This window comes from Ahaetulla prasina, chromosome 4 (assembly GCF_028640845.1).
Source record: "Ahaetulla prasina isolate Xishuangbanna chromosome 4, ASM2864084v1, whole genome shotgun sequence".
In the NCBI taxonomy this organism is placed as follows: domain Eukaryota; kingdom Metazoa; phylum Chordata; class Lepidosauria; order Squamata; family Colubridae; genus Ahaetulla; species Ahaetulla prasina.
In genome coordinates, this window is record NC_080542.1 from 108,840,319 (window position 1) to 108,867,328 (window position 27,010).

General features: G+C 40.4%; 1 protein-coding gene across 3 annotated transcripts in view; it reads left to right on the forward strand.

The window, feature by feature from the left end:
• The first annotated feature begins 2,275 nt into the window (after nt 1–2,275).
• Nucleotides 2,276–27,010, forward strand: part of CRPPA (CDP-L-ribitol pyrophosphorylase A) — a 71,623-nt gene continuing 46,888 nt past the window's right edge. For 2 of the 3 annotated variants that reach the window (XM_058180508.1, XM_058180511.1), the window contains exons 1-2: nt 2,276–2,700; nt 9,595–9,874. In XM_058180508.1, the coding sequence (XP_058036491.1) occupies nt 2,492–2,700; nt 9,595–9,874 (489 nt within the window). In that variant the 5' untranslated portion in view covers nt 2,276–2,491. The remainder of the gene's footprint in view (nt 2,701–9,594; nt 9,875–27,010) is intronic. The other variant, XM_058180512.1, reaches the window with a different exon arrangement.

A 27,010-nucleotide genomic window follows, 5' to 3' on the forward strand; every position in this document is an offset into this window, starting at 1 on the left:
CCCACGCAGTCATCTGACCAAGCCATGCCCACCAATTAAGCCATGCCCACAGAACCGGTAGGGAAAATTTTTAGATTTCACCCCGGATTACCCCCAATACAAACAAAGATGACAGTACAAATACTTCTGCAATTTACAAACCCCTTTTTCCATACTTCTTTGCTCTGTCTGGAGAAAGTTTGATATGAAAAAAAATGTACACTCTACCAATGATGGTAATGTGCATGATATAAGGTATAATGAATGCCTATTTCAGATCATTTTTAAAAAAAAAAAACTCCAAATAGTTATGTGGTGGTAAATATGCTGGAGCTATATAAATATCCATTCACTGTGGTAAATTCTTGTCACAACTAATGGATCAGCATTTGGACCTTTAATTTGGACCAGCATTTTATTTTGAAAAATTAAAAGATGAAGAATTGAAAGAGAGAGAGAAAAAGATAATGAAGAAAAAGAGGCATGTTAAAAAAACTACTTCAGCCTTAGTGAATGTAACTACATCATTTCTTGTAAATATTTTGAAAATATTTAAATGTTGAAAGAGACATATGTGGAAGAAGCCAGGTATAATATATGTCTACTTCATTTGTTGAACATAATTTATTCTAGCAAATGAAAAAATATTATTAAATGACATTGCAGCTTGGTTTACATTATGTGTGAATACTTAACTTCCTCATTGTCAATGAAGTACTTTTTAAATTCTCTTTTTCTTTCATTTCTTCTCCCCCCCCCCTTTTCTTTCTTCCTAGCATTTTTTTCCTCAAGCAGAGTCCAAACATTGGCTATTGCTATGATACAGTTTAGATAAGTAACATTAACAAATATAGGTATATTTGATACTAATTTACCAAATCAGTCTCTGATTTCCTGAGAATCACTTAGGCAAGATGAGTGGTATAGAAATTTAATAAGTAAATAAGATGTTTTAATTTAGATTAATAGCTAGGCTTGCTCATGGTTGTCACTGAAGTAGTTTTTTTTAAAAATGCCACTTTTTATCTTTTCATTATCATTTTCTCTGTCTTTTTCAATTCTTCCTTCACCATTTTTTTTCTTCCCAGCATTTTTCCTGCAGGTGTAAGGTCCAAATTCTGATCCATTAGTTGTGACAAGAATTTACCAACAGACTGATGTTATGGGTTGACAGAAAGTGACTGGCCCAAAGTCATCCAACCAGCTTTCATGCCTAAGGTGGGACTAGAATTCTCTGTCTCCTGGTTTTTAGTCTGGTAACCCCAAAGTTGTTTTCATTCCTGCCACCTCTTTTTTTAAAAGAATACTAAATCTGTGGTTGAATACACCACAAGTTACACTTATTTTAGGATTCACTCCATTGATTTACACTAATTTTGTAAAACTTTCTTGTTTTTCAATATAGAAGAAAGAAGTCTATTGAATAGGAGCCATGACATCTATAGGAAATTATCTTGGCCACAACAGCAAAACTGTGCTAATATAACAAATGGAAACAGTGAATAAAACATAAAAATTCTACCACAATTTCTAAAATCTAAACAGCTGCTCATAAACAATATAAAGATGTATATATAAGTGTGCCAGCTTATAACTATTATCTTTCCAGAGGAAAAAAACTGTAAAGCTTGGAAGTGGGCATGTGGAGTGCTTTAGAAGTATTACTTGTGCTCAAAAAATTGTCCCCCAAGTTCTGAGGAAATACTAAGTTCAGTTACAGGCAACATGATATCATGGGCACCAATCTACCAGCAGATACTTTTCATGCCCATCAGAATCTGCATTGCCCATTTTTAATTTTTCAAAACTTTTTAATTAAGAAAAATAAAAAGCATAAAAATCACTATATTCTAAAGTCGGTGTGAGCATTCTTAAGCTTTCAAGAGGATATCAAGTATTCTCAGAAGAATAAATACTAAACATACGCATAGATTACTTTCACCTACCCCATAGTCTATATATGTAGAAAACATAGTTTAATGTATACTGCATGGCAGAGAATACTGCATGGCAGTTAATATTTAAGATAAGATTCTGTGACAAAAGGCGAGAATGGGAATCTCTCTGAACTTGTTGGGCTTCTAAAAGCCTTTTTCTCATCAACACACCATATATGCATGAATAAAAACATTTAAAAGGTACACCAATCCAACCAGATAAAAAGCGGGCACAGTCTGAATCAAGCAGCGAGACGGGAAGCTTTTGCTTCTCCAATCAATGGTTTTCCATCCGACTAGGAAAAGCAACGCGTGCGCAGTAGGTAAAACAGCTTCCCCCCCCTTTCTCTTCCGCCCTTTCTTCGGCTTCCCTTCCACTTCCGAAAGGTCCTTTAAAGGGCCAGCAAAGCTTTAAAGAAACGATTTAAAAATGGAGACTAAAATCAATTGTCCCATGAGAATGTGGAGTGATTAAAACGGAGAACTCTTGCGACTCACAGAAAAGCTGGATTTCAAATCCAAGGCAAAGCAATTGAGTAGCCTGCTGCAAGTCGTTTTTGAGGGGCAAGCACGTAATGGAGCCGCCGGGGGCTGGAGTCGGAAAAACCGGTGACATAGAAGAGGCAGGTGAGACCGGACCCTGCCGGCGATCTCCGCCAGTAACTGTAGCAGCGGTTCTACCTGCCGGAGGAAGCGGGGAAAGGCTGGGTGGCAGCACCCCCAAGCAGTTTTGTCCCATGCTGGGAAGGCCGCTTATTAGCTATACCGTGCGGGCGATAGAAAGGTAAAGCTGTACAGTTGCTGCATCCTTCCGTCCCAAACACACCTGTATCATTCAGCATCTCGTTCCCATGTGCTTATGAGAGGAAAAGATGCGTGACGGGCCAGGTTTCTTCCGAGAGCTGTTCCGTTCTACGCATGCGCGCAAAGGGGAGCGATATGCATAGCTCATCTCCAAAACTCACGATAGCCCTAAGAGCAGTTTGGTCCTGAAGCATGGGAAGCTTCTGGCTAAGGAAAAGGTTGAGTGCAGCTCTGAACTTCCCATGATGTACCTAAAGCGAGACTGTGTGCTTTCTGAGTAATAAGGTTCATTGAACGATTTGGATGTATTCATATTCATTCTCTTTCTCTTTCTCTTTCTCTCTCTCTCTCTCTCTCCCCCCACCTACCCCCCATGTGTGCTTTCTAGTCGATACTGCTTACTTCCCAAGACTGTCAGAGTGAATAGCCTAAAATCATTCAGTTCCCTTTGTGTCTAAGAATGTGGTTCTTAGACTTTGTGTCTTTGGTTTCTGACTTGGTGCATTAACCACATCAGTGTTTCTCAACCTTGATAACTTGATGTCTGGACTTCAGTTCTCAGAACAACCCAGCAATCCCCATGAATTGATAGATGACCTTCACCATATGCACTGCTGTATTCTGGACCCTGAATGTTCTTTTAAAGATCACCTGCATGCATTCAAATTTGTATCAATAAAGCAGAGATAGCAATTCACATACACATACCTACAAAACGACAACAGGTAGCATTTTAAAATCTACGGGTATACATCTCTTGACATATGTTTAATGGTAAGGTTACTTCAGCTGTGTAGTTTGATCTTAGAATGACTTTGTTACTTTGAAAGTACACTAATTGGCATACCTTAAAATAAAATTTAGTTGCATACAGGTGTCAAAGGGTCACCACCTCCAATATACACTACACATCATGGCAAAATAAATAATAATAAATACAAAATTATGCATATACCTGCATATATGACATGGAGAAACAACAGAATCTAGTTTGGATGTATACATGTACATGGTGAGAAAAATGAATCTTGCAACATTGGAATAATTTTAGAATAAATTGTTTAATTTGTTGTGTTGGATAACTGCCAAGGTAATTATTTTTATTGGTACACTATAATTAGAGCTAGATTTCCCTGAGTTCTGGTTACATTTGTTTCAATGTAGAATGAGTTTTTAGATATCCATATAGTGTTGGCCTTTATTTTATGTGAGGGTGATCTGCTTACATTTTAAGGTACAAAAATTGTATTGGCATTAGAATGCAGTTTGGATTATGATGGGCTCCCATAAAGTCTGGGCTTACATTTAATGCAATGATAGTCTTTGGGGGTAAGTTTTCAGTAGCAGTGGACCTACACTTGTATTATATCGGTAGAAATTACTTGAGTTACTTGCCATGGTAAATTTTAAAGTAAGAACACTAAGGTTACCTTTACTGTAAAACATTTGACATTAATGTAAAAAATTAAGCTTAGGTAGGTTTTCTTGAGGTCCAAGATTGTATTATGGTTAGTGGTAGTGTTATATTTGGCTGTGAAAGTTGGACCATAAGAAAGGCTGAGCGCCAAAGAATTGAGGCCTTTCAACTATGGTGCTGGAGAAGACCCCTGCGAGTCCCTTGGACTGCAGACCGATCAGTCAGTCCTAGAGGAGATCAACCCTGACTGCTCTTTAGAAGGCCAGATCCTGAAGATCAAAAGGCCAGATCCTGAAACTCAAAAAGTTTGGCTACCTAATGAGAAGGAAAGACTCACTGGAGAAGAACTAATACTGGGAAAGATTGAAGGCAAAAGAAGAAAGGGATAACAGAGAATGAGATGGCTGGATGGAGTCACTGAAGCAGTAGGTGTGAGCTTAAATGGAGTCCAGAGGATGGTAGGGGACAGGAAGGCCTGGAGAAACGTTGTCCATGGGATTGCAATGGGTCGGACACGACTTCGCAACTAACAACAACAAGTGTTATATTCATGTTATAATTTGGGGATTGTCTACTGGATTAACTTTTACATTAAAAAATCTCTATTAGTAGGGATTTAGTTTGGCATAATCATTAGTTTTAATTGATCTTTTATGATAAAAGTATGTTGGGGATTTTTTTTTCAATTTTTTTTTATAAAAAAGTTTTATTTTTACATTCATATCCAACAACTCATCCAATGTACAGTCATATACAATTAGTCGGGTTTGCCCAGTCACCACCCCCTCCTTTTAACTCTCTTCCCTCTTCTACCTTCTTCTACTTTGCAGACCTTCCTCCCCTTCTCTTATCTACATCCTCTCCTCCCTCCACCCTATACCTTCCTTCTCCCTCTTCTACCCCTCTTCTCCTCTTTCCTACCTCCTACTCTCTCCTCTTTTCTCCCTCCCCACCATTCATGTATAAATATAATTAATGTAGGGTCGGGTCTGCCCAGCTACCATTTCGGTATGTTGGGGAATTTTTGAATTAATTGTTTAACCGTTCAGGGGAAGGTAGAGTTAGGATTTGACTTCTTTGAGGTCTAAGGTTTAGTGAAGTCTGGTATCAAATTACTTTTGAATGAGTTTTTAGGTTAGCATAGTCTTAGTTATGATATAACAACGAAGATGGATTGGTGAACTGATTTTTTTCTCATTTTTGCTGGTTCTACTTTATTTATTTATTTTATTTATTTTATTTTTATCCTGTTGCTATTTGTGTATTTTGCTTGTTTATAGTTTTCCTTTTAATTAATCTCTCTCCATAAGAGCCTTTTCCCATTTAGCTCTTCTCTTGTGAAAGTTATATTTGGAGCCTGATCTCTTCAAAAGGACTGCCAATTCATTTTTGGCAGGATTTTTATGAAGCTGGAAATATTGTAATTATTCAGTTCAAAATTATACATAGTTTTATATTGATTGTATTTCCCTCACTTTTGTTTCTGAGTATAGAGTTATAGTATTAAAATTGTATTTTATTATATATTGTTAGGAGTTTTGTTTTCAGTCCCTTTCTATGCCTGCAGGGGATGAAAAAAGACATTAAAACATAGGATCCGACATTTCCTCAACCTTTTTGTTATACCTTTTTGATATGTACATGATACACTCAACTGCAGACTTCAGTAAAAATGTTGTGGCATTTTATCATCTGTTCCCTGCAGTTCTTTAATTGAGGCTTCAGGTTTGTTATGTATTTTTGTTTTGAGGATTTGTCATAGTTGTATTTTTAAGTTTTCTGTAAAACCATCCGGGTTTTAAAATCCTTACTAATAGATACTTTGAAGTTAAAAAAAAAAAGATAAGTTCCAGGATAAGTTTGGAACTTCATATTTAATGGACCACGCCTGGTGAAGAAAAATGGAAGAACTTCTAAATGAAGTTTCTTGTGCATATTGAACAAAATAGCCTGGTTCTGAAAACAAATTCCTAAAATCTTTTATATATTTTGTGTGATGGAATTGTGGGAAACAAAATGGGTTTGTATTTGTTCCAAGCATATAATTGAAAGAACAAGCATGAAATAATATTGGCTTTGGACAAATAATTTATTTTTCTGCAGTGCATTAGTGTGAGTCATTATGTTAGTACTGCATCCAGCACTGCACTCATTGAACTAAATCTTGGTCAATTTAATTTAATTTAGATCAAGATCTGCAGATTTTAAGTTAATAAACTCTTCTGGAATTATAAGAATATGTTTTCCAGCATGCTCAAAATGATTTCAGTGCCCTACTAAACCAATGAGGAAGCAAAGCGAGTTACCCACTGTCTTATTTTCTAAACCTATCAGAACTATATGAAGCACAGAGTTTGTGTTAGAAATATAGATTATGTTCTGAGTCAGTAAACTGAGAACTCAGATTGTTGAGGGCAATATGCTGACTCTCTAAATTCCTTAGAAAGGGCTGCAAAGCACTATGTAGTGTATATAAGTCTAAGGGCTATGGCTATTAAGATCAATTCTTTGCTTTGTAGGATGTTAACTTTTGCAATTACTTTTTTAAATTAACAGATTAAAAAACAACAACAATGAAGTTGGGTAAGACAAAACTTCATACCCAGTAAGGCATGGACAGTCATTTTTGCTCTCAACTACCATGTTATCAATTCAGGTTTTAAATTCTCCTAGTTTGCATAACTGCTTTATGAAAGCAGTTCATATTCATATTCAGTTTTGTTTTATTATTCTTTGTCAGTAGAACTGACTATATGGGAAAAAATAGGCATGTAAATGGAAATTTCTAAGCATTTTTCATTCGTAGTTTGATCTATTGACACTATTACTTTAGAAGTTAAAATATTTTCCCACTGTCTAGGCTAGGGGCAGGTTTCAAACCCCGTTGTTACATGTTCGCTCGTGGGTGCACGTGCATGCAGAAGATTGTGTGCATGTGCAGAAGCGTCTGGGCAGGTGGGTGGAGCCTCCCGCCGCCGCTGCTACCGGTTCACTCAATCTGGGGCGAACTGGTAGCAACCCACCACTGGTCTAGGCAATATAAGAACCTCTAATTCTTTAGTTCATCTGTTAACTTTCGAATTTTAAATTAATTGATTGGTAAAATTATAAAAATAAACAGTAGATCTTTTAGGTTTAAAAGATTTAACTAATGGTTTTAGTATCTCTGGTGTCTCAGAAGTTGAAAATGCTGCTGGTTCAAACAATGTTATTAGCTTTGTAGCTGTAAAAAGTTACATCTGATAGATGAAATAGCCATAATAGAGTCTGCATACTACAGTAGCAAATGGGGCTAGCTGTTAAGTGAGTAGCCTTTCTTAATGACCTACATCCCCCTGCTCTCTTAGATGCTCTTGGTAAACAAATTTGTGAGTTGTTAAGATGCCTTATGTGTGAGGGAGGCCTGTCACCAGCTGGATCCATAAAGGAAGTAGATAAGCAGCAAAAGCTTTACAAAAACAAAAAAACAATGTCAGTGAGACTTCCAAACAAGTAACCCAGCTTGGCTAATTAAGCCATGTCTGTGGGCTGGTCCTTTGCCCGTATTTCCAAAAATAACCAAAAAATAAATAAGAGGGGCAGGGCCAACCAGTGATGGGAAGTGGATCCGCAACAGAGGGCCCAAAGAGCTGCATGCGGCTCCCGAGTTGCAGATTGCCAACACCCTATCTAATCATATTTGGTCGCAATAAAGTATTCTGTTTAAATAGCATCAGTTTGTGAAGTTGGATATGATGTTTGTCAGCTTTAGCCTTAAGTTAGTTTCAACATTCTTAGTTCCACACACAGAAACAAAATAATGGTTTCAGCTTTTCTACTGACCATGTCAATTGAATTGACAAGAACAACACAGTTTATGCAATGCAGTACTTGTATTAGTAGGGAAACATACATACCACATCACAGATACAGAGTTTGTGAAAGAATAGAGTATACTATCTTTGAATCTCCTTTTCAAATTGTTCATAAAACAAGTTTTAACAATTAAAGAAAAAGCACAGTTCTTCCTTTGCTTTAATTGTGATCTGAAAATATGTATAGTTGCCTGTACACTGCACAAATCAAGAAGAGAGCTGTGAAAATATTTACAGATCCTTCACATCCTAGACATAAACTGTTTCAACTCCTACCCTCAAAACAACACTATAGAGCACTGCACATCAGAACAACTAGACACAAGAACCGTTTTCCCCCGAAGGCTATCACTTTGCTAAACAAATAATTCCCTCAACACTGTCAGACTATTTACTAAATCTGCATTACTATTAATCTTCTCATTATTCCCATCACCAATCTCTTTCCACTTATGACTGTATGACTGTAACTTTTGTTGCTTATCATTAAGTGTTAAATTATACCCTATGACCATCATTTGTGTTGTAAATGTTAAATGTTGTACCTTGATGAAGGTATCTTTTCTTTTATGTACACTGAGAACATATGCACCGACAAATTCCTTGTGTGTCCAACCACACTTGGCCAATAAATTCTATTCTATTCTATTCTGTTCTATTCTATTCTATTCTATTCTATTCTATAAAATGTTAAGTTTTAATGCGTATTTTATGCTAGTAGAATATTTAGCTTCACATTTTAAAAAATCCTTTTGTATTAATTTGAATATATAAATCCTGAGCAGTTTTTTAATATGACAATATGTGCTCTAGATCTAAGATGTAAAACAAATATTAAAAAATATTGCATTAGGAAATATTTCCTGTGTAATTGTCAACTCAGGTTTCCCATATTAATATTATATATAATTATATTATATAATCACTGATATATTATAATTATATCAACTAATAAAATTCAGCAGGTACTTTTTATAATCACTAATGAAATTCAATAAACATGTATGTTTCTTTCAGTATTTTCTATTAGATTTATACTCTGATTCTTATTTAGGAGCTCAGTTCAGTAACTAAGGTAAATAAGAATTAGATTGTCTAAAGTTACCTAGTTAACTAGTTAGGCCCAGATTGGAAGGGAACCTGAGTCCCTAGATTCCTAATCCAACACCTTAATCAACATTAAGTTTTAAATTTAAACTTTATCTTTACCTTGCAACTTCCTCAGCTAACAACCTCATGGAAAACACTCAAGATGAATCTGAAGTCATAAAATAAATTGTGATTGGGAAACGGAGATTATGTTTCCATCAAAATTAGTAAAATTTAAGTTAGTCGTGACTACAAGAGGTTTTTCTATTCTAGTCATAGTCTTATTATTAAGGCTGCAATTTCACACTCACTGAATATATATTATAAATTATACAGTAAACATTTGTGCTATGTCTTTATACAGTATTATGGTGAAAAATATCCTATGTCATCTAAATATATAGCCAAAATTTTGGAAGCTATTTATACTATATATTTATTTCCAAATAGAATAAAATTTAAACATTAAGTTCCAAGAAGTTTTAGACATATTTTTTTCTTCAATGTCTTACAGAATCAACTGGATTACTGATGTTGTTGTGGTGGTCTCTTCAGAGAATATTGAAATAATGAAATCTATTGTTAGAAAATATGGCCATGAGCGGACAACAGTAGTGGAAGGAGGACTAACCCGTCACAGATCTATTTTCAATGGATTGAAAGTATTTGTAAAAGGCAATACATTCTGTGCTACACTCCAGAAACCAGAAATAATAGTAATCCATGATGCTGTCAGACCATTTGTAGAGGAGGATATTCTTTTTAAAGTCGTTATGGCTGCCAAAGAGCATGGGGTAAGTTTTATAAATGATGTGTAATGTTGCACTACTAGCAATATGCAGTTTAGTCTTTATCAACTTTATGTTTTCCATTAATATGCATAACTAAAAATTATTGACTAAAATTAAAAAAAATACACAAGGTACAAGTGTTATGTACAAGTAACGGCAACTATTACTTTGTTTTTCTTGAATGAATAAGAGTCCCAGTACAAAATGGGCACACATTGCTTTTAAAAATGAATGGATCTTAATCATCATTAGCAAATCATTAGGAATGGGAACCAGAGAAAAATACGATTGGAAGTTAAAACTCTTGTGCTTGCCTTGTAACCTTTGAATGTTAACCATCTGAAAATACAATTAACTTCAGTAAAATATATTAAAAATTTTTTTAAGGGTTTAAGTCACATTTATATAACAAAATGTTTTTTTGCCTTATCAGATTCCATCTAAAAATTTAATAAGTAAAGATTGTTTAATTTTCTATAATTTAAATGGTTAAACAAATGGAATACTGAATATTGAACCTGAATATATTAATAAGATAACTAAGAAAGAAATGCCTTAATTTTATGAATTTCTTTACTTTATTAGACAAAGAATCAAAAGTATGTTATGGATGTCAGAAATAGTTAACATAAACAGGCATAATGGAAATAGTTATTGCAATTAATATTAGCCATATTGATTTTTACTTAATCTGTTGCATTTTTACATAGTACATCACAGTAGTGGGTTTCAATTTAGTTTGCTACCCGTTTGCTCGTGTGCGTGTGCTCACCCGCGAAACTTCGGCGCATGTGCAGAAGTGTCCGAGTGAGTGGGTGGAGCCTCCCGCTGCCGCTGCTACCAGTTCACCCGATCTGGAACAAATCGGTAGTAACCCACCACGGTACATCAGAACATTCTAAATATTTATCCCAAATTATTTAGCAAAATCCCTTCTCTTCTGTATGAGGAATCATTATTCAGTTACACTGTTGTAAGGAAGACACCAAAAGCTGGGCTTGTGGGGGGCAGCTAAGCAAGAAGGAGAGAGGCATTTGATGGGTTCAGAATAAAATGAATAAAAGAAGAACATGATCAGTGTCAGGGTGGATTTGATTTAAATCAACTCGATTTAAATCATAATTTTTAAAGAGCAACTGTCACCTCTGTCCCGCAGCAGCTCCTCCATTTACCTGCTGTTGGCTCACCAACAGTTCCGATATTGCAGAATATACAGCCTTATGCTACATAACTAAGCTCCATTTCATGCTGAATAAACTAAATTATTAGTGTATCTTAAATAGAAAACTAATTTTAGATACATTTTTACTCTAAAAGCATTTTATTAAAATAAATTTGATTTAAATAAAAAAATCTGATTTAATAAAAAAATCTGATTATTTTTTTAAAAAATCACCGATTTTTATCCACCCTGATCAGTGTAAACTAAAAGAGAAAAACTAATAATCCTTTTGACAAGTTAAAGAACCATTTTATAAATAAGACTAGATGAAAATGTACAGTGTTATTGGTAAAAAGAATTATTTAATTAGTCATCTGAATAAATGATAGAATATACCTTCCTGCTTTATAATATTCTAGGAAAAAATCATTGAGAGCAAATATAAATTTAAACTTTCTGTTTTAAGCTTAATATTTTAGGATTGTGTAATGGGATTTTAAAGTATATTTATCTGCAGAATGAATTTTGAAGAAAATATGTGATTTTTTAATGTAAACTTTTGTGCTTTAAAATTTTTTCTGAAAACAAACAAAAAAATAAACTTGTGATTTATGGTTTTGATGATTAGAAAGGAAAGAACTGAAAAGGAGGTAGCTATTAAGAAAATTTAGCTTGAGATGATAAAATATACCGTATATACTCGAGTATAAGCCGAGTTTTTCAGCACGTTTTTTGTGCTGAAAAGCGCCCCCTCGGCTTATACTCGAGTCTACGTCTTGATGTACTTCGGGAACCGCGCACAGGAGACGCCAAAGAGGCGGCGAGATCATCCGGCGGGATTTGCCCAAGGCTGAGCAGTTCGCCGCGCAGACCCGAGCCAAGCCGGTCCCAGTCCAGCCGAACGGTGAAAGCGGAGCGGCGCTCGGCATGTCGGGGAAACCCTCCCTCCCTCAGCCGAGAAGGCTGGCGGCTCCCCCGCCCCGCCGCGCGGACCCGAGCCAAGCCGGTCCCAGTCCAGCCGAATGGTGAAAGCGACATGCCGAGCACCGCTCCGCTTTCACCGTTCGGCTGGACTGGGACCGCTTGGCTCGGTCCGCGCGGGCGGGCGGGGAGCCGCCAGCCTTCTCGGCTGAGGGAGGGAGGGTTTCCCCGACATGCCGAGCGTCGGCCGAGAAGGCTGGCGGCTCCCCCGCCCCGCCCTCTCACTGCACCGCCAGGGCTTTCTTTCTTCTCCCTCCGTGCTTCAGAAGCTGGGCTTTTAAATGGTTTCCTCGCGGCACAGCCTGGCGGGAGTTACTGCGGACCCGAGCCAAGCCGGTCCCAGTCCAGCCGAACGGTGAAAGCGTCGGCCGAGAAGGCTGGCGGCTCTCCCGCCCCGCCCTCTCACTGCGCCGCCAGGGCTTTCTTTCTTCTCCCTCCGTGCTTCAGAAGCTGGGCTTTTAAATGGTTTCCTCGCGGCACAGCCTGGCGGGAGTTACTGCGGACCCGAGCCAAGCCGGTCCCAGTCCAGCCGAACGGTGAAAGCGTCGGCCGAGAAGGCTGGTGGCTCCCCCGCCCCGCCCTCTCACTGCACCGCCAGGGCTTTCTTTCTTCTCCCTCTGTGCTTCAGAAGCTGGGCTTTTAAATGGTTTCCTCGCAGCCGCATCCCGCGGGGGCCTTACGCCGAAGTCAAACCGCTCGAGCTAGTAGTCACCGTGCTGGGCGACCTGGAGCAGCTGCTCTTCAGCCAGATGCTCGGTGAGTCAGCCTGTCCCCTTCCTTCCCGTGGGGTCTGCCGGGATTTCCCTTTGTTTAGAGCTGGGAATCCTCCTTCCTCAGCGGCCTTTCCCTGCCCCAGTCCTCAGAGCTCTCTCTCCGGATCGCTCTTCTAGTTGACCCTATACTTTAGGCTGGAACAAGCGGTTTGAGAACTGGGTTATTGCTTTACTATCTTCTCTTGCTTTTTCATGCTCGGGCAACCCTGGGCTTTCCCAGCACAATTGCAGAGTAGACGTTTTGCAATTTTCGTTCAAATAAATATTCATGTTATTTTACTTGGCTCTATCTTTATTTTTTACATTGACCAGTAGCTGCCTCATTTCCCACCCTAGGCTTATACTCGAGTCAATAGTTTTTCCCAGTTTTTTGTGGTAAAATTAGGTACCTCGGCTTATATTCGGGTCGGCTTATACTCGAGTATATACGGTATGTACATATATGTATATGTATACACTGACATATATGTTTGTATGCGTGTATGTGCGTATGTATATATATGTATATGTATATGTATATATGTATATATAGAAGTGTATACAGGTAGTCCTTGACTTACAACCATTCATTAGTGACCATTTAAAGTTACAAAAAAACCTGACTTATTACCATTTTTCATACTTACGCAGTATCCCCATGGTTATGTGATCAAAATTCAGATGCTTGGCAGCTGACTCATATTTATGACAGTTGCAGTGTCCTGGGATCATGTAATCATCTTTTGTGACCTTTTGACAAGAAAGGTCAATTGGTAAACCAGACTCACTTAACAATTTTATTATTAACTTAACAATTGCAGTGATTCACTTAACAGCTGTAGAAAGAAATAGAAGACTATGTACACACACATATACACCCATGCATAATGCACATACATGTAGATTACCTGTATGTGTGTTATGTATGTGTGTGTGTATTTTGACAGTGGGTGACAGAATTTCATTTTTAATATGTGTCATGTGCACACAGTAAAAAATGACAATAAAGGTTATCTCTATATTTCTTTTCTATTTGCTGAGCACTTTTATTCTACATTTGTATTGTTTTGGCTTGTAAAAAACTTCCTCAATAAAATTATTTTTTAAAAAAAATAGAGAAGGAAAACAATAGGAGCACATTAAAAAAGTACAGAAAACTCAATTTTTTACACCTTGTTTTTAATGAGAAGCATATTGCATTCAAATAAATATAGGAGTTGGTTCAGTGTTCATTCTTCTTGAAATAAGGAGTAGAATAATCTAAGCCAAGTTTGGATGCAATCACTATTATCAAGAAAATAATAAGTGCGCCCATAATGCAAATCCCAAAAGTGGAAAGGAAGAAATTACTATATAGTGATCGCCAGCCAACCCTTAATGCCTTTGAAAAGAAGTCCTGATTAATGACAAAATAACTGAGATGGAAGGGACCTTGAAAGCTTCCGTTCAAGCAGGAGACTCTATATCAGGAGTGTTAAACTCAATTTCATGGAGGGCCATATCAGGGCTATGGCTGACCTCAGGAGGCCGGACGGGCGTGGTTGACTGGGTGAGTGTGGCTGACCAGGTAGGTGTGACCAGCTCAGCATTGCTTATTGGGCATGGCTGAGTGGGTGGGCATGGTCAGCTTGATGCCGCTCACTGGGCGTGGCTGTCCGTGTTGGCATAGCCAACTGGATGGATGTGGCCATCTTAATGCCACTCACGGGGCGTGGCTCACTCAGGACAGAACAAGTCATACTGCCTAACTTGATGTGGGACAATTTGGTACCCCACAAGCTCCTTACCTTCCCAAACTGCTGGCAGCCTAGTGCATATGCACGCACACCTATACGCATTCCAAGTTTGATAACTTTTATCGACATAGGAAGGGGAGAGCCTTCTCCCCTAGCCCAGCATGATTGGCAGTTTGTAAGCTCAAATGTGGACTGGACTGGCTTGAATTTTAATTTCAATTTTTAGCTGATTTTATGGGGTTTTAATTTTATATTAACTTTTAGTGTTACCTGTATTTTAATATTAGGCCAAATTTAATAAGTTTTTTAATGTTTGTTTTTAATATTGTATGTATTGCTGTATTTTTATTCTGGCTGTAAACCGCCCTGAGTCCTTCGAGAGAAGGGCGGTATACAAATTAAATTATTTAAATTATTATTATTATTATTATTATTATTATTATTATTATTATTATTATTATTATTATTATTATTATTATTATTATTATTATAAAAGTCTATAAACTTGGAATGGTGTATGCCAAAGGAGATGTCCTCCCAATCCCAGACATCATTGGCATTTCCCTGTCTGGTGCATCCTCCCAGCAAAGGAGGAGGCAGATGACACTGCTGCTGTGTGTGGAATTGTGGAAAAGGAAGTTTGCAGAAAGCAGTTTCCTCTGAGTCCAACTTCTGCTTTGAGAATAAGAGGCTGGGTCTTCTCAAAAGGGAATGCCTGTTTCCAATTATGAGTGGTAAGGATGCTGGCTTGTTGGGGCAACAGCTTTTATCTGTTAGTGTAATTTCTAATAAAATTATAAATATAAATTTTGGGAATCCTGCTCCTGGTTTATCTGGGTGAAAGATTAGTGACTCAATGAAATCTGTTAGCTTTGGAAATGATGCAATTATTATTTGAAACTTTGCAATTATTGGCATCCCTTTAAATTTTCTACCACAACAGAGGGCAACTTCCAATCTAGGTAGATCAGCTTGATAACACAAACAAAACAACTCATCTTTAGATGGCATCCTTCATTAAAGCAGATTCAGGCCAATTGCACAGGCCAAGTGCCTTAGTGAAATATGGCTTCTGATCTTTATATATTTATTGGTAATGCTGTCAAACATTGCAGTGATATCCTATCCACACATCCTAGATACCACAATTGAAATTGGGATTCAGTTGTGAGCATTTATACTAGGAGGAGGTTCTCCAGTCTTTTCCTTCCAGTTTAAAAACACTAAGTATTTCAATTTCTATTGCAAGAATATCAGTGGCTCTCATATTAAGATTCACCCAGTAAAAATAATATTTATAATTTACTGGACTCAGTTATGTTTATATAGAAAAGAATTACCAAAACATTGGAGATGTAACAAGGATAATGCTTCTTTAAAACACATGTATTTACAATGCTTTAATAATATTTTATTAAGTTTGGGAGAAATTATTGGATTGCATAAATATAATTATGTGACAAAGCAGACATTTCTCTCCAACTTCTGAGAAGCCCAGAAATAGAGTTCAAAATGCCTGAAATATCCATTCAAAGTTTCACTTTTGCAGGCAGTGCTGGTTAGATTCCTAGACCACCTTGTGGGTCTGTCCTTTGGGGGGAGACCAAAGCACCCTCCATTGACTTCCAGACATTTTCCACAAAGCCTTGGAGCATGGTATGCTTTTGGGGCCCAGGGGGCAAAGGGATGGGGGCTCATGGGAGATGATCAAAATTGACACCCATCAGTGTTGGGTGTCAATGATTTAACACGTGTGGTATGCCAATGAAGGGTTTTGGACCTCTAATGGGTATCTCCTCTGTACTTTGGAGCAAGGTCTTCCCCTTTCTACTTCCATTCCAGAGCCCTGGGCAACGGTGGGCAAGCACTCAGTCCAGCCCTTCAGCACTGGAATCCCACAGCTGACCTCAGCCCAGCCCTGCTTCCCTGAGGGGGCATCCACTTACCTCCTTCCTTAAGGGCAAACCTGTTGCCACTACTGGGTGAAGAGGCAAAGGTGGAGACAATCTGTGCGCAGAGGAGAAGGTTGAGAAGCAAGGGTTGGGCACAGAAGAGAAAGTATAGGAATGAGAATCTGGGCATAGAAGTACAAAAGTGTGGGAGAGAATAGGAAGAAGAAGGTGTTGAGAATCAGGCATAGAAGTGGAGAAGCATGGGGGAGAATGGAGCAGCGAAGGTGTAGGAACGAGAATCCAGGCAAGAAGTGAAGAAGCAAGGGAGAAAATGCAGAGGCGAAGGCTGAGTGATGAAGACTTGGGGCAAAGGTGAGGAGACAGGATGGGTACAGAGACAAAGGCTGGCTGGCTGGGTGGGATGAGGCAGACAAGCTTCGGCTGTTGCTAGATGAGTGAAGCATTTGCACAAGCACCCGCTGGTATGGGGGGGGGGCAATATGATGCGGGACGGTCCCTTGCATTTTCCAGGACATTCCTGTGGGCCAGATTCAACTGCTTTGTGGGCCGAATCTGGCCTGCCGGCCTTCACTTTGACACCCCTGCTCTATACCATTCTGGACAAGTGGTTTCCAGTCTTAAAAGCCTCCAGCCAAAATGTTCCACTAATTAATTGTTCTTGCTGTCACAACATTTTTCCTTAATTCTAGATCACTTTTTGTTAAGCTTCAATCCATTACTTCTTGTCTTGTGCTTAAATGCCTTGGGAAATTGGTTATCTTCTTCTCTATGACAGCCCCTCAAATAATAGAAGACTGCTATCATGTCACCCCAGTCGTTTTTGTTAGATGAGACATTCCCAGTTCCTGCAACTGTTCATTGTTTCAGTCCACTTAATCATCTTTGTTGCTCTTCTCTGCACTTTCTGGAGTCTCAACATCTGTTTCATATCATGGCAACCAAAACTGGATGCAGTATTCCAAGTGTGGGTTTACAAGTACAGCATAAAGCGGTACTAATACTTCACATTAAAGTATTAGTATCGGTATACAAATTAAAATATTATTATTATTATTACATGATCTTGATTCTCTCTCTCTGCTGATGCAGCCTTAAACTGCATTAGCCTTTTTGGCAGCTGCAGCGAACTGCTTGCTCAGACTAGGAGTCCCAGATCCCTCTCACAATTACTGCTTTTGACCTAGATGTCACCTATTCTATACCTATGCATGTAGTTTTTCTTGCCTAAATATACAATCTTAGTTTCTCGCCACTGAATTGCATTTTGTTGGATAGGACCCAGTTTGTTATATTTTACAAATATGTCTCATATTTCTGTTTTAAATTTTCTTCTGTGTAGAGCCTATGCATAGCTAGTGCCTGCATCTATAGAAAAGCAATATAAATACCCTCTATTTTGGCACAGTAAACTGGAGTGTCATCCTAAATCCATCGTTATTGATGGGCACTTAGGAAAAAAATATACAAAACCTACTCTAAAACATGAAGTGGGATGAATGAGAAATCTACATAAATATTGCTTTGTTAAACATTTTTTATGAAGAGTAATTATTTCCTTTTTAAATTATGTACTTAGACTTCCTAATCTTTTTTTTTTTTTAATCTTGGCTGAAACTTAACATTAAATCACTCATGCAACAATGATACTGTAAATTCAGATTCTGCATACCATATGAATAGCATAATTGTATGAAGTCTTAATGTTCTTGAAATGGCAATTGATCAAGTAGGATATTGCACTTTTTAATTCCACTTGTCAGTAGAATAAATTACATTATTACATTTACTAATCAGTTTGTTATTTGCCTGCAGGATTCAAAATGTGCAGTTTATGAGAACTACTAAATTATGCCCTAGCAAATTAATTGTATGAAACAATCTCCTGATTATGTTAGAATATAGCTTTGTAACCAATTAAATTCCATTTATGTTTTGAAGCAATTCATAATTAAACTTATACATTTCTAGAAACCCATTCTTTGTTGCCAATACAAGTTGTGAAAGGTAGTGAATACAGAAGAAGGCAGCATTCCAAAGCCCCTAGCAATTGTCTATTGCCAACACTTTTAACAGTACCACAAGGAAAAATGTTTTCAGCACTTTTTTAAAAAAAAGAAACTTGTCAATCCTGAAAAATAGGACTAGGAGTCTTCTTAACTCCAATTTTCTCATGAAATCTTATAACTAAAATTTCAGTTTATTCTGCTTTAATTTCAGGAATAAGTTAATATCATGCTTGTGCCTTTTTAAAAAAACTTGGATTTTTATTTCATCAATGGCAAAAAAAGTTAAAATGAAGGTGTTTTGATATTCAGATATAGTGTTGGTGTATAATTAAGTCAAATACATAAAGATAGATTTTGATATGAAAGTTGATTATAATAATATCTGTTGGCAGATTCAAAACAATACATTACACCAGTCTCCTGGTTTTAACCATATTGTTTCTGCAGGGATAATACTTGGTCTATTGCCAGTCTGATTCTTTGAGTATATATTAATCTTCAGATTAAACTACATGCTCTAAATTCAAAATTTGATATGATTTAAACTACATATATTTTTAGCATAGCATATGATGCGCACACATGCAGATATACAAACTCGAATTCTTCTTCCTCACCCTAATTACAAAAACTAGGTTAATGCTGCCTTATTGCCCATTAATCTTTCCCAAGAACATTGATTCACTTTTGCCTTTGGTGATTGATTTTCTACAACCTAGCTAATAAGTAGAAGAAAATGGACAAGAGTTTGAAGTTACCAACTTGCATCCCTTAAACTTGCAACTCCCTGGCTGTGGTCCACTACTGGACTTTGAGCCATTTGAAACTGGGCCTCAGAAGTGGTGTGTGAGCATGCCAGCACATCCTCACTTGTGTGAGCAGAAGGCGAGTAAGTGTGTGCATGTTCCATTTGCGTGAGCAGCGCACTTGTCCCTCCCATAACTATCCCCTCCCCCTCCATCTGCAAAGCTGCAAAGAATGGGAAACACTGCTTTAAAGGCATGCAGTCTACTAATTGTATGTTGTATTTATAGAAATAGCAATAGTATTTAGACTTATATACCGCTTCACAGTGGTTTAAAGCCCTCTCTAAGCGGTTTACAGAGTCAGCATATTGTTCCCAACGACTTGGGTCCTCATTTTACTGACCTTGGAAGGATGGAAAGTTGAGTCAACTTTGAGCTTGATGAGATTCGAACTGCCAAATTGCAGTCAGCCGGCAGTCAGCAGAAGTAGCCTGCAGTACTGCATTGTAACCACTTAGCCCACCTGAAATATTTACCATGGTCTTTTTAGGCTTCAAATTGGGGACAGAATATTTTATTTTTCTTACTTCAGGCTGATATAATTCTAATTAGGAAAGCAATTTTTTTTGATGCTTATAATTCCAAACCAGGCTTTATTCTGTTTCATTCCACAATTTAATAGGTCTTGTTTCTTTGAATTATTAAAATAGTATCTGAGATATATGAACATATATTACTTGTCCTTATTTAAATAACGAAGTAATCTAGAGCTTCGTATCATTAGGAGCATGCAGTCAATGTCTTTCTCTCCTTCTCTCTCCCTCCCTCCCTTGCTCTCTCTTTCTCTCTCTCTTTCTGTCTGTCTATCTGTCTGTCTGTCTGTCTGTCTCTCTCTCTCTCTCTCTCACACACACACACGCTTGTGATTCTAGGTGTAATTTCTGTTTTTTACACATTGTTTTTTTATTACTTTTAATAGTTTTACTTGCTTTAATTGATGTCTATTTGTCTGTTTCTCACATGCTAAATACAATTCAGTTTTCTATGGTAATAAGTTTAATATAGCCACATTTCCATCCAAAATAATTAAAATACTTGAAGTCTAATAGTTAGCATTTTACATTATTACAAGAAGAATATTCAAGCTTTGAGAAAAACTGAAATACCTTACTATGCAACTATATATACTCACACAACTATACAACTGTTTCTAGAGGTCTGTTTATTTATGAGTTTATAGTGGTTTATAGACTGAATTAGTTGCTACTTGAATTAAATTTACAGATTTATTGAAATATTTTCATTTTCAGCAGTTTATGAACATTTATCTTTTAAAATATTGGGGTCCCCCCCTCAAAACTATTAGGGCTTCATTTTGGAATGAAAATTAGGATACAAATACATAAAATATAATGTAAGTACTGTATATACTGAAGCCTGTTTTTCATGGATATCCTAACTTTCTCTCATCTGTACCAGGCACCAGGGATAAAGCGTTTCAAACACAATTAGTGCATGCCATTTCATTGAAAACTGCAAGACCATAAATGATCAACAGCCTTAAGCTATGCATCTTTTTTCTGATTTCTAATTTGCCTCAATGTAATTGCAAAGCAAGCTACTGTTGTTTCAGAAACCTGTAGTAACTTGTACCTAACAATAACTCAGCAGCTTTTCTTATGAGGCTCTATAATAGCAAAAAGAATTTCTTTTTTGTATTAGCTACAAGAAAATAAATCTTTTTCACATGTAACAATAACCAGAATTCTAATTTGGGCTGATTATGATCATACTGAAATTATAGTTGAAGCTGCTTCATTACTGCTGCTTGGCTTCCCTGACAGTGCGACTGGCTAGATAAAACCAGGAAGGCTCCATTAATGTTATACTTAAATCAGATTCTGAAAGAAAATCTGTAAATCTGCTTATACTGCACTCTAGTTGCATTCTGGCTTGAATTCATCTCAAGAACTTCATTCACTGGACAAATCTCTGTTCTTGTTTATTGAGTGATGTCCAGTTGTTCAAATCCAAAGAAGGAAAAGTGTCTTGGATCCGATAAGGGTCGTGGTACACATCAATGGTGTCAGAGTTTGTTGCAGCAAACAACAGAATTCAGCAGGATTCAAAACTTCTTTATATAGTATATCGTATATAGTATTATATAGTATTATATTATATAGGCGAAGGTTGTAGAGAGTGTAGTTGCATGGCAGCTTCCCCAGTACCTGGATGAAGCTGTCTATCTAGACCCGTTCCAGTCCGGCTTCCGGCCCGGTTATAGTACGGAGACGGCTTTGGTTGCGTTGGTGGATGACCTCTGGAGGGCCAGGGATAGGGGTTGTTCCTCTGCCCTAGTCCTATTAGATCTCTCAGCAGCTTTTGATACCATCGACCATGGTATCTTGCTGCACCGGTTGGAGAGTTTGGGAGTGGGAGGCACCGTTTATCGGTGGTTCTCCTCCTATCTCTCTGACCGGTCGCAGACGGTGTTGACAAGGGGGCAGAGGTCTTCTGCGAGGTGCCTTACTTGTGGGGTGCCTCAGGGGTCGATTCTTTTGCCTCTCCTGTTCAACATCTATATGAAGCCGCTGGGTGAGGTCATCAGTGGTTTCGGGGTGAGTTACCATCTGTACGCTGATGATACTCAGCTGTACTTTTCCACCCCGGGCCACCCCAACGAAGCTGTCGAAGTGCTGTCCCGGTGCCTGGAAGCCGTACGGGTCTGGATGGGGAGAAACAGACTCAAGCTCAATCCCTCCAAGACGGAGTGGCTGTGGATGCCGGCTCCCCGGTACAGTCAGCTGCAACCGCGGCTGACTGTTGGGGGCGAGTTATTGGCCCCAAGGGAAGGGGTACGCAACTTGGGCGTCCTCCTGGATGGACGGCTGTCTTGATGATCACCTGGCGGCCGTCTCCAGGAGGGCCTTTTACCAAGTACGCTTGGTTTGCCAGTTGCGTCCCTTCCTTGACCGGGATGCCTTATGCACGGTCACTCATGCTCTGGTCACTTCTCGTTTGGATTATTGCAATGCTCTCTACATGGGGCTGCCCTTGAAGTGCACCTGGAGGCTGCAGCTAGTCCAGAATGCAGCTGCGCGAGTAGTAACAGGAGCCCCTTGTTGCTCCCACGTAACACCACTGCTACGCAGTCTGCACTGGCTTCCTGTAGTCTTTCGGGTGCGCTTTAAGATTTTGGTTACCACCTTTAAAGCGCTCCATGGCTTAGGACCCGGGTACTTACGGGACCGCCTGCTGTTACCTCATGCCTCCCACCAACCCATATGCTCACACAGAGAGGGTCTTCTCAGGGTGCTGTCCGCCAAACAATGTCAGCTGGCGGCCCCCAGGGGCAGGGCCTTCTCTGTTGGAGCTCCTACGCTCTGGAACGAACTTCCCCCTGGCCTACGCCAAGTGCCTGACCTTCGGACCTTTCGCCGTGAGCTGAAAACGCACTTATTTATTCAAGCGGGACTGGCTTAACAGTTTTATTAAATTTTACTTGGGGTTTTATTATTTTAGGGTTTTAAATTTTAAATTTTTAATGTCGGCCACTTTTGTAGTGTGCTCTGTTTTAAGTTTTTTGTTTTAATTGTATATACATTGGGTTTTTATCTTTTGGCTGTACACTGCCCTGAGTCCTTCGGGAGAAGGGCGGTATAAAAATCTAATAAAATAAATAAATAAAAATAAATTACAGAACTGAATACACCCCTTCACATTTTGTAAATATTTAAGTGTATCTTTTCATGTGATAACACTGAAGAAATGACACTTGGCTACAATGTTATGTAGTAAGTATACAGCTTGTATAACACTGTAAATGTGCTGACCTGCGGCCCAGTCTCCAAAGGGAGGAGATCATGCTCTGCTTAAGTATTTCACAGTACATGTTGGCATTCATGGTTCCCTCAATGAACTGTAGCTCCCCAGTGTGCAGCAGCACTCATGCAGCCCAGATCATGACATTCCCACCACCATCCTTGATTGTAGGAAAGACACACTTGTCTTTGTACTCCTCACCTGGTTGCCACCACACACACTTTACACCATCTGAACCAAATACTTGGTCTCATTGGACCACAGGACATGGTTCCAGAAATCCATGTCCTAAATCTGCTTGTCTGTAGCAAACTGTTTGCGGGCTTTCTTGTTCATCATTTCTAGAAGAGGTTTCCTTCTGGGATGGCAGTCCTGCAGACCAATTTGATACAGCATTGGCGTATGGTCTTACCACTGACAGGCTGACCCCCCACCCCTTCAACTTCTGCAGCAATGCTGGCAGCATTCATATATCTTATTTCCCAAAGCCAATCTCTGGCTATGATGCTGAGCATGGGGACTCAATTTCTTCGGTCGACCATGGTGAGGCCTGTTCTAAGTGGAACCTGTCCTGTTAAACCGCTGTGGTCTTGGCCACCATGCTGCAGCTCAGTTTCAGGGTCTTAACAATCTTCTTATAGCCTAGGCAAGGGTGAAATGCTCCCGGATCGGGCCGGATCAGGCGATCCGGTAGCAATTGTCCCAGTTGGTTCGGCGATCCGGTAGCAATCATGCAGCGGTAGCAATCATGAAATTTTGCCTCCCCCCCACCTGGTTTTAACCAGGAAGTAACATTTTACCTTCTGCACATGTGCAGTTTTTGTGCATGTGCAGAAGATCCGCTGGTGAAGAAGCGCTGCCCCTCTCAGCTGTGGGGGGAGAGGGATAGGTGTGCGAGACTACTTAGAGGGACATTGCGAGGCTTGCTCGCCTTTTGGATCTGGCGCACTTGGCTTCCGCATGGCCTTTGGGTGAAGGCAAGTGCTGCCCACTTGCCTTCCCCGCTGCCTGCATCCAGCCCATGACGGGGGATGCGCCACTTCCGGGCCAGGCTGTCCACTCTCCCGGAGGACTTTCTTCCTTCTCCTGCAGCAGCTGCTGGAGCAGAAACTGCTGCTCTGCTGGAGTGAGCATGGACAGCACTGGGATGGCAGGCAGATGTAAGGCGATGCTGGCAGTTGGGAAGGGAAACCCGCTACACTCTGCCAAAGGAGTGCCACCTTGGGGGAACTGGCGAGGCTCACTTGGCTTCCACAGGGCGTCTGGGTGACTACTGCCTGCTTGCCTTCCCCTCCACTTCGGGTCCCGCTGCTTGTATCTATCCAATGATGGGGAATGCGCCCGACGGGGAATGCGCCCGCCCCGCTACTCCCCCGACTCCCCCCCCCCGCTATGCAACCAGTGCACAGACCCAGCTATACCTCCTCAGGACTAGCAAGCCTTAATTAACCCTATGCTGTCTGGGCTATTGAGTTCCGATTACTCCTGGGCAAGCTGCCCTGAGTAATCCTGGGCAGCCTTGGTTGCTCCCGATCAGGCTTGGGGCCTCTGAGCAGGTGTGGAAACGGCCAGTGCCGACCTGAGCGCCTGCTGTTTCCCGTCCACCTCTCAGCTGAGAGGCGGTAGGGAGCAGGCAGCAACAAGGAGATCTGAGGTCTCGGCAGCGGTCCCGGAAGCAGCAAGCAGGAGTAGGAGCCACCAGCGAGCGACAGGATGCAGGGCTAGTAAGTGGACCCAGTGTGAGGCTTCCTGGTGTCGTGTCCCACTCCTCCGCTGACGGCCGGGTCAGGGAAATCCGAATCAGGTGTGCCTCTGCAGCTCTGCCAAAGTCCTAGCAAAGTCCTCAGGGCAGGCAGGAGACCAGAAAGTGACTTCAGCAAGATATGTTTAGACTTTGCCTGACTCAGAGACAGCCAGAAAGCAGATCCTTTATATAGGCCATAGGGTGTGGCTCCATGACTCAGCACTTATCCAGGCCTGCCCCTCCCTTCCTTCTGTTGCCTCCGCCTATCAAGTCTTCTGACGCGAGGGTCACTCCAATCGGCAGCTGTTGGTAATTGACCTTCCTCAGGCTCACATGCTGTGGAGGAGGGGGAGGGGTCTAGTTGCTTCGTTTGCCTGGGCATGGAGCCAGAGCTGGGGGCTGGAGATACTTGCTCTTCTTCAGCCTGTCTGGGCATGGAGCCAGGACTGGGGCCGGGAGATGCCCCCTCCTCAGCCTGTCTGGGCATGGAGCCAGGGCTGGGGCCGGGAGGCATGCTAGGACATTTTTCAGCGTTTGGAAGCAGATAAGCAGACCCTGGCTGTGGTGATGAGATCGGACGAGACACAACACCTGGGTGGCTGGAATGTGGGGCGACTAGCTCCGTCAGCTGCTGTCCCCACCAGAATGAGAGCCCCCACACAGCGGGAGTGACGAGAGAGAGAAGAAGGAAAGAGAAAGAAAGGAAGGAAAAAAGGGAGAGAGAGAGAGAGAGAAAAAAGAAAAAGAAAGGAAGGGAGAGCGAAAGAGAAGAAAGAGTGACGTGAGTGACGTCATGTTGGTCCTTCCCACCCAGTCACACACACCCACACCAAGCCACGCCCACCAAGCCACACCCACCGGACCGGTGGCAAAAAAATTTAGATTTCACCCCTGAGCCTAGGCCAGTAATGGCTAACCTTTTACATCACTGTGTGCCGACCTGCGTGCTGGAAATGGCATGCAAAACCATCCCTGGACCATGCATGGACCACTGAGCCTTGCTGGCTTTCGCGCGCATGGGAGCGCCAAAACCCAAAAGAGCAGCATTCCATTGTGCATGTGCACACTGGCACCCGAACTTCCAGTTTCCAGCACGCCTGATGAACAGCTTGCCATCTCACATATGTGCAATGGAAAGCTGCCCAGTGCGCTTGTGTGCACAGGAACACAGAAGATGAGCCAGCGAGGCCATGCATCTCTTGAGGAATGTTTCTGTGTGCCTGTTCTGTTGTCAAGGTTCCAGAAATACCTCTTCTGCGTAAAAGAGACTCGGAGGCATCTTTTCTTTTTCTCAAAGTCCTTTACTAGCATGAGGAGACTGGCACACGATGAGTGCAATTCCCAAAACTGAAGTTCCGGATTCGTTTCCCCAGTTATACAAACCCCAATAGTCCCACCCCCCTGACCCCTCTGACGATCACACGGTCCCACGTTCTTCCAGTTCATTCGAGTAACTTCTTGCCACTCTTCCTGCAGACGTGAACACCATCCGACCTTGACCGCTGGAAGAATGTTACCATACCCCTCAACCCCCCCTCCTCCCCTCAAGATAAAAATGTGGCAGCGTCTGGAAACCTAAAGTTTAATATGGTTTCCAGGCCTGACAGGCGTCCCCTCTTGGAAAAGAAACTATATCCTAGGAAAGAAAAACAAAGAGTCGATAAAAAAAAAAGTGCCAACGGTGCATAATTCCCTTCTACCCCCCCTCCCCCCTCCAAGAGGTTTCTTAGGTTTGTCAGGGAAAGTGTCGTGAAATTGTTTAACTAAATTGTCCGCATTCACTTTCCAACTTTTGACCCAAGTAGATTCAGATAATGGGTATCCCTTCCAGTGGACTAAGTATTGTAATTGACCTCGGTAGAGTCTAGAGTCAAGAATCTTCTTGATTTCATAGTGGGTTTCACCTTGGATTATCAAGGAGGGTGGGGGAGCGGTAGGGAGAGGCCTTAGGCGGGATTGGCTAGCAGGTTTGAGTAAGCTGGTATGGAATACCGGTGTATTTTCCCAACATGCGAGGGAGTTGGAGTTGGACGGTTACGGGATTAATAATTTTTACAATGGGGAAAGGACCCAAAAATTTTGGACCGAATTTCCTGCTGGGTATTCGTAATTTTAGATATTTAGTAGACAAAAAGACTTTATCTCCAATGCGAAAAGGGGGTTGAAGGGAACGGTGTTTGTCAGCTTGGGCTTTGTAATTTCGAGCTGTTACAGCCAAAGCTTTTTTTGTATTTTCCCAACCTTTTTTTAATGAATTCATCCAGTCTGTTAGGGAGA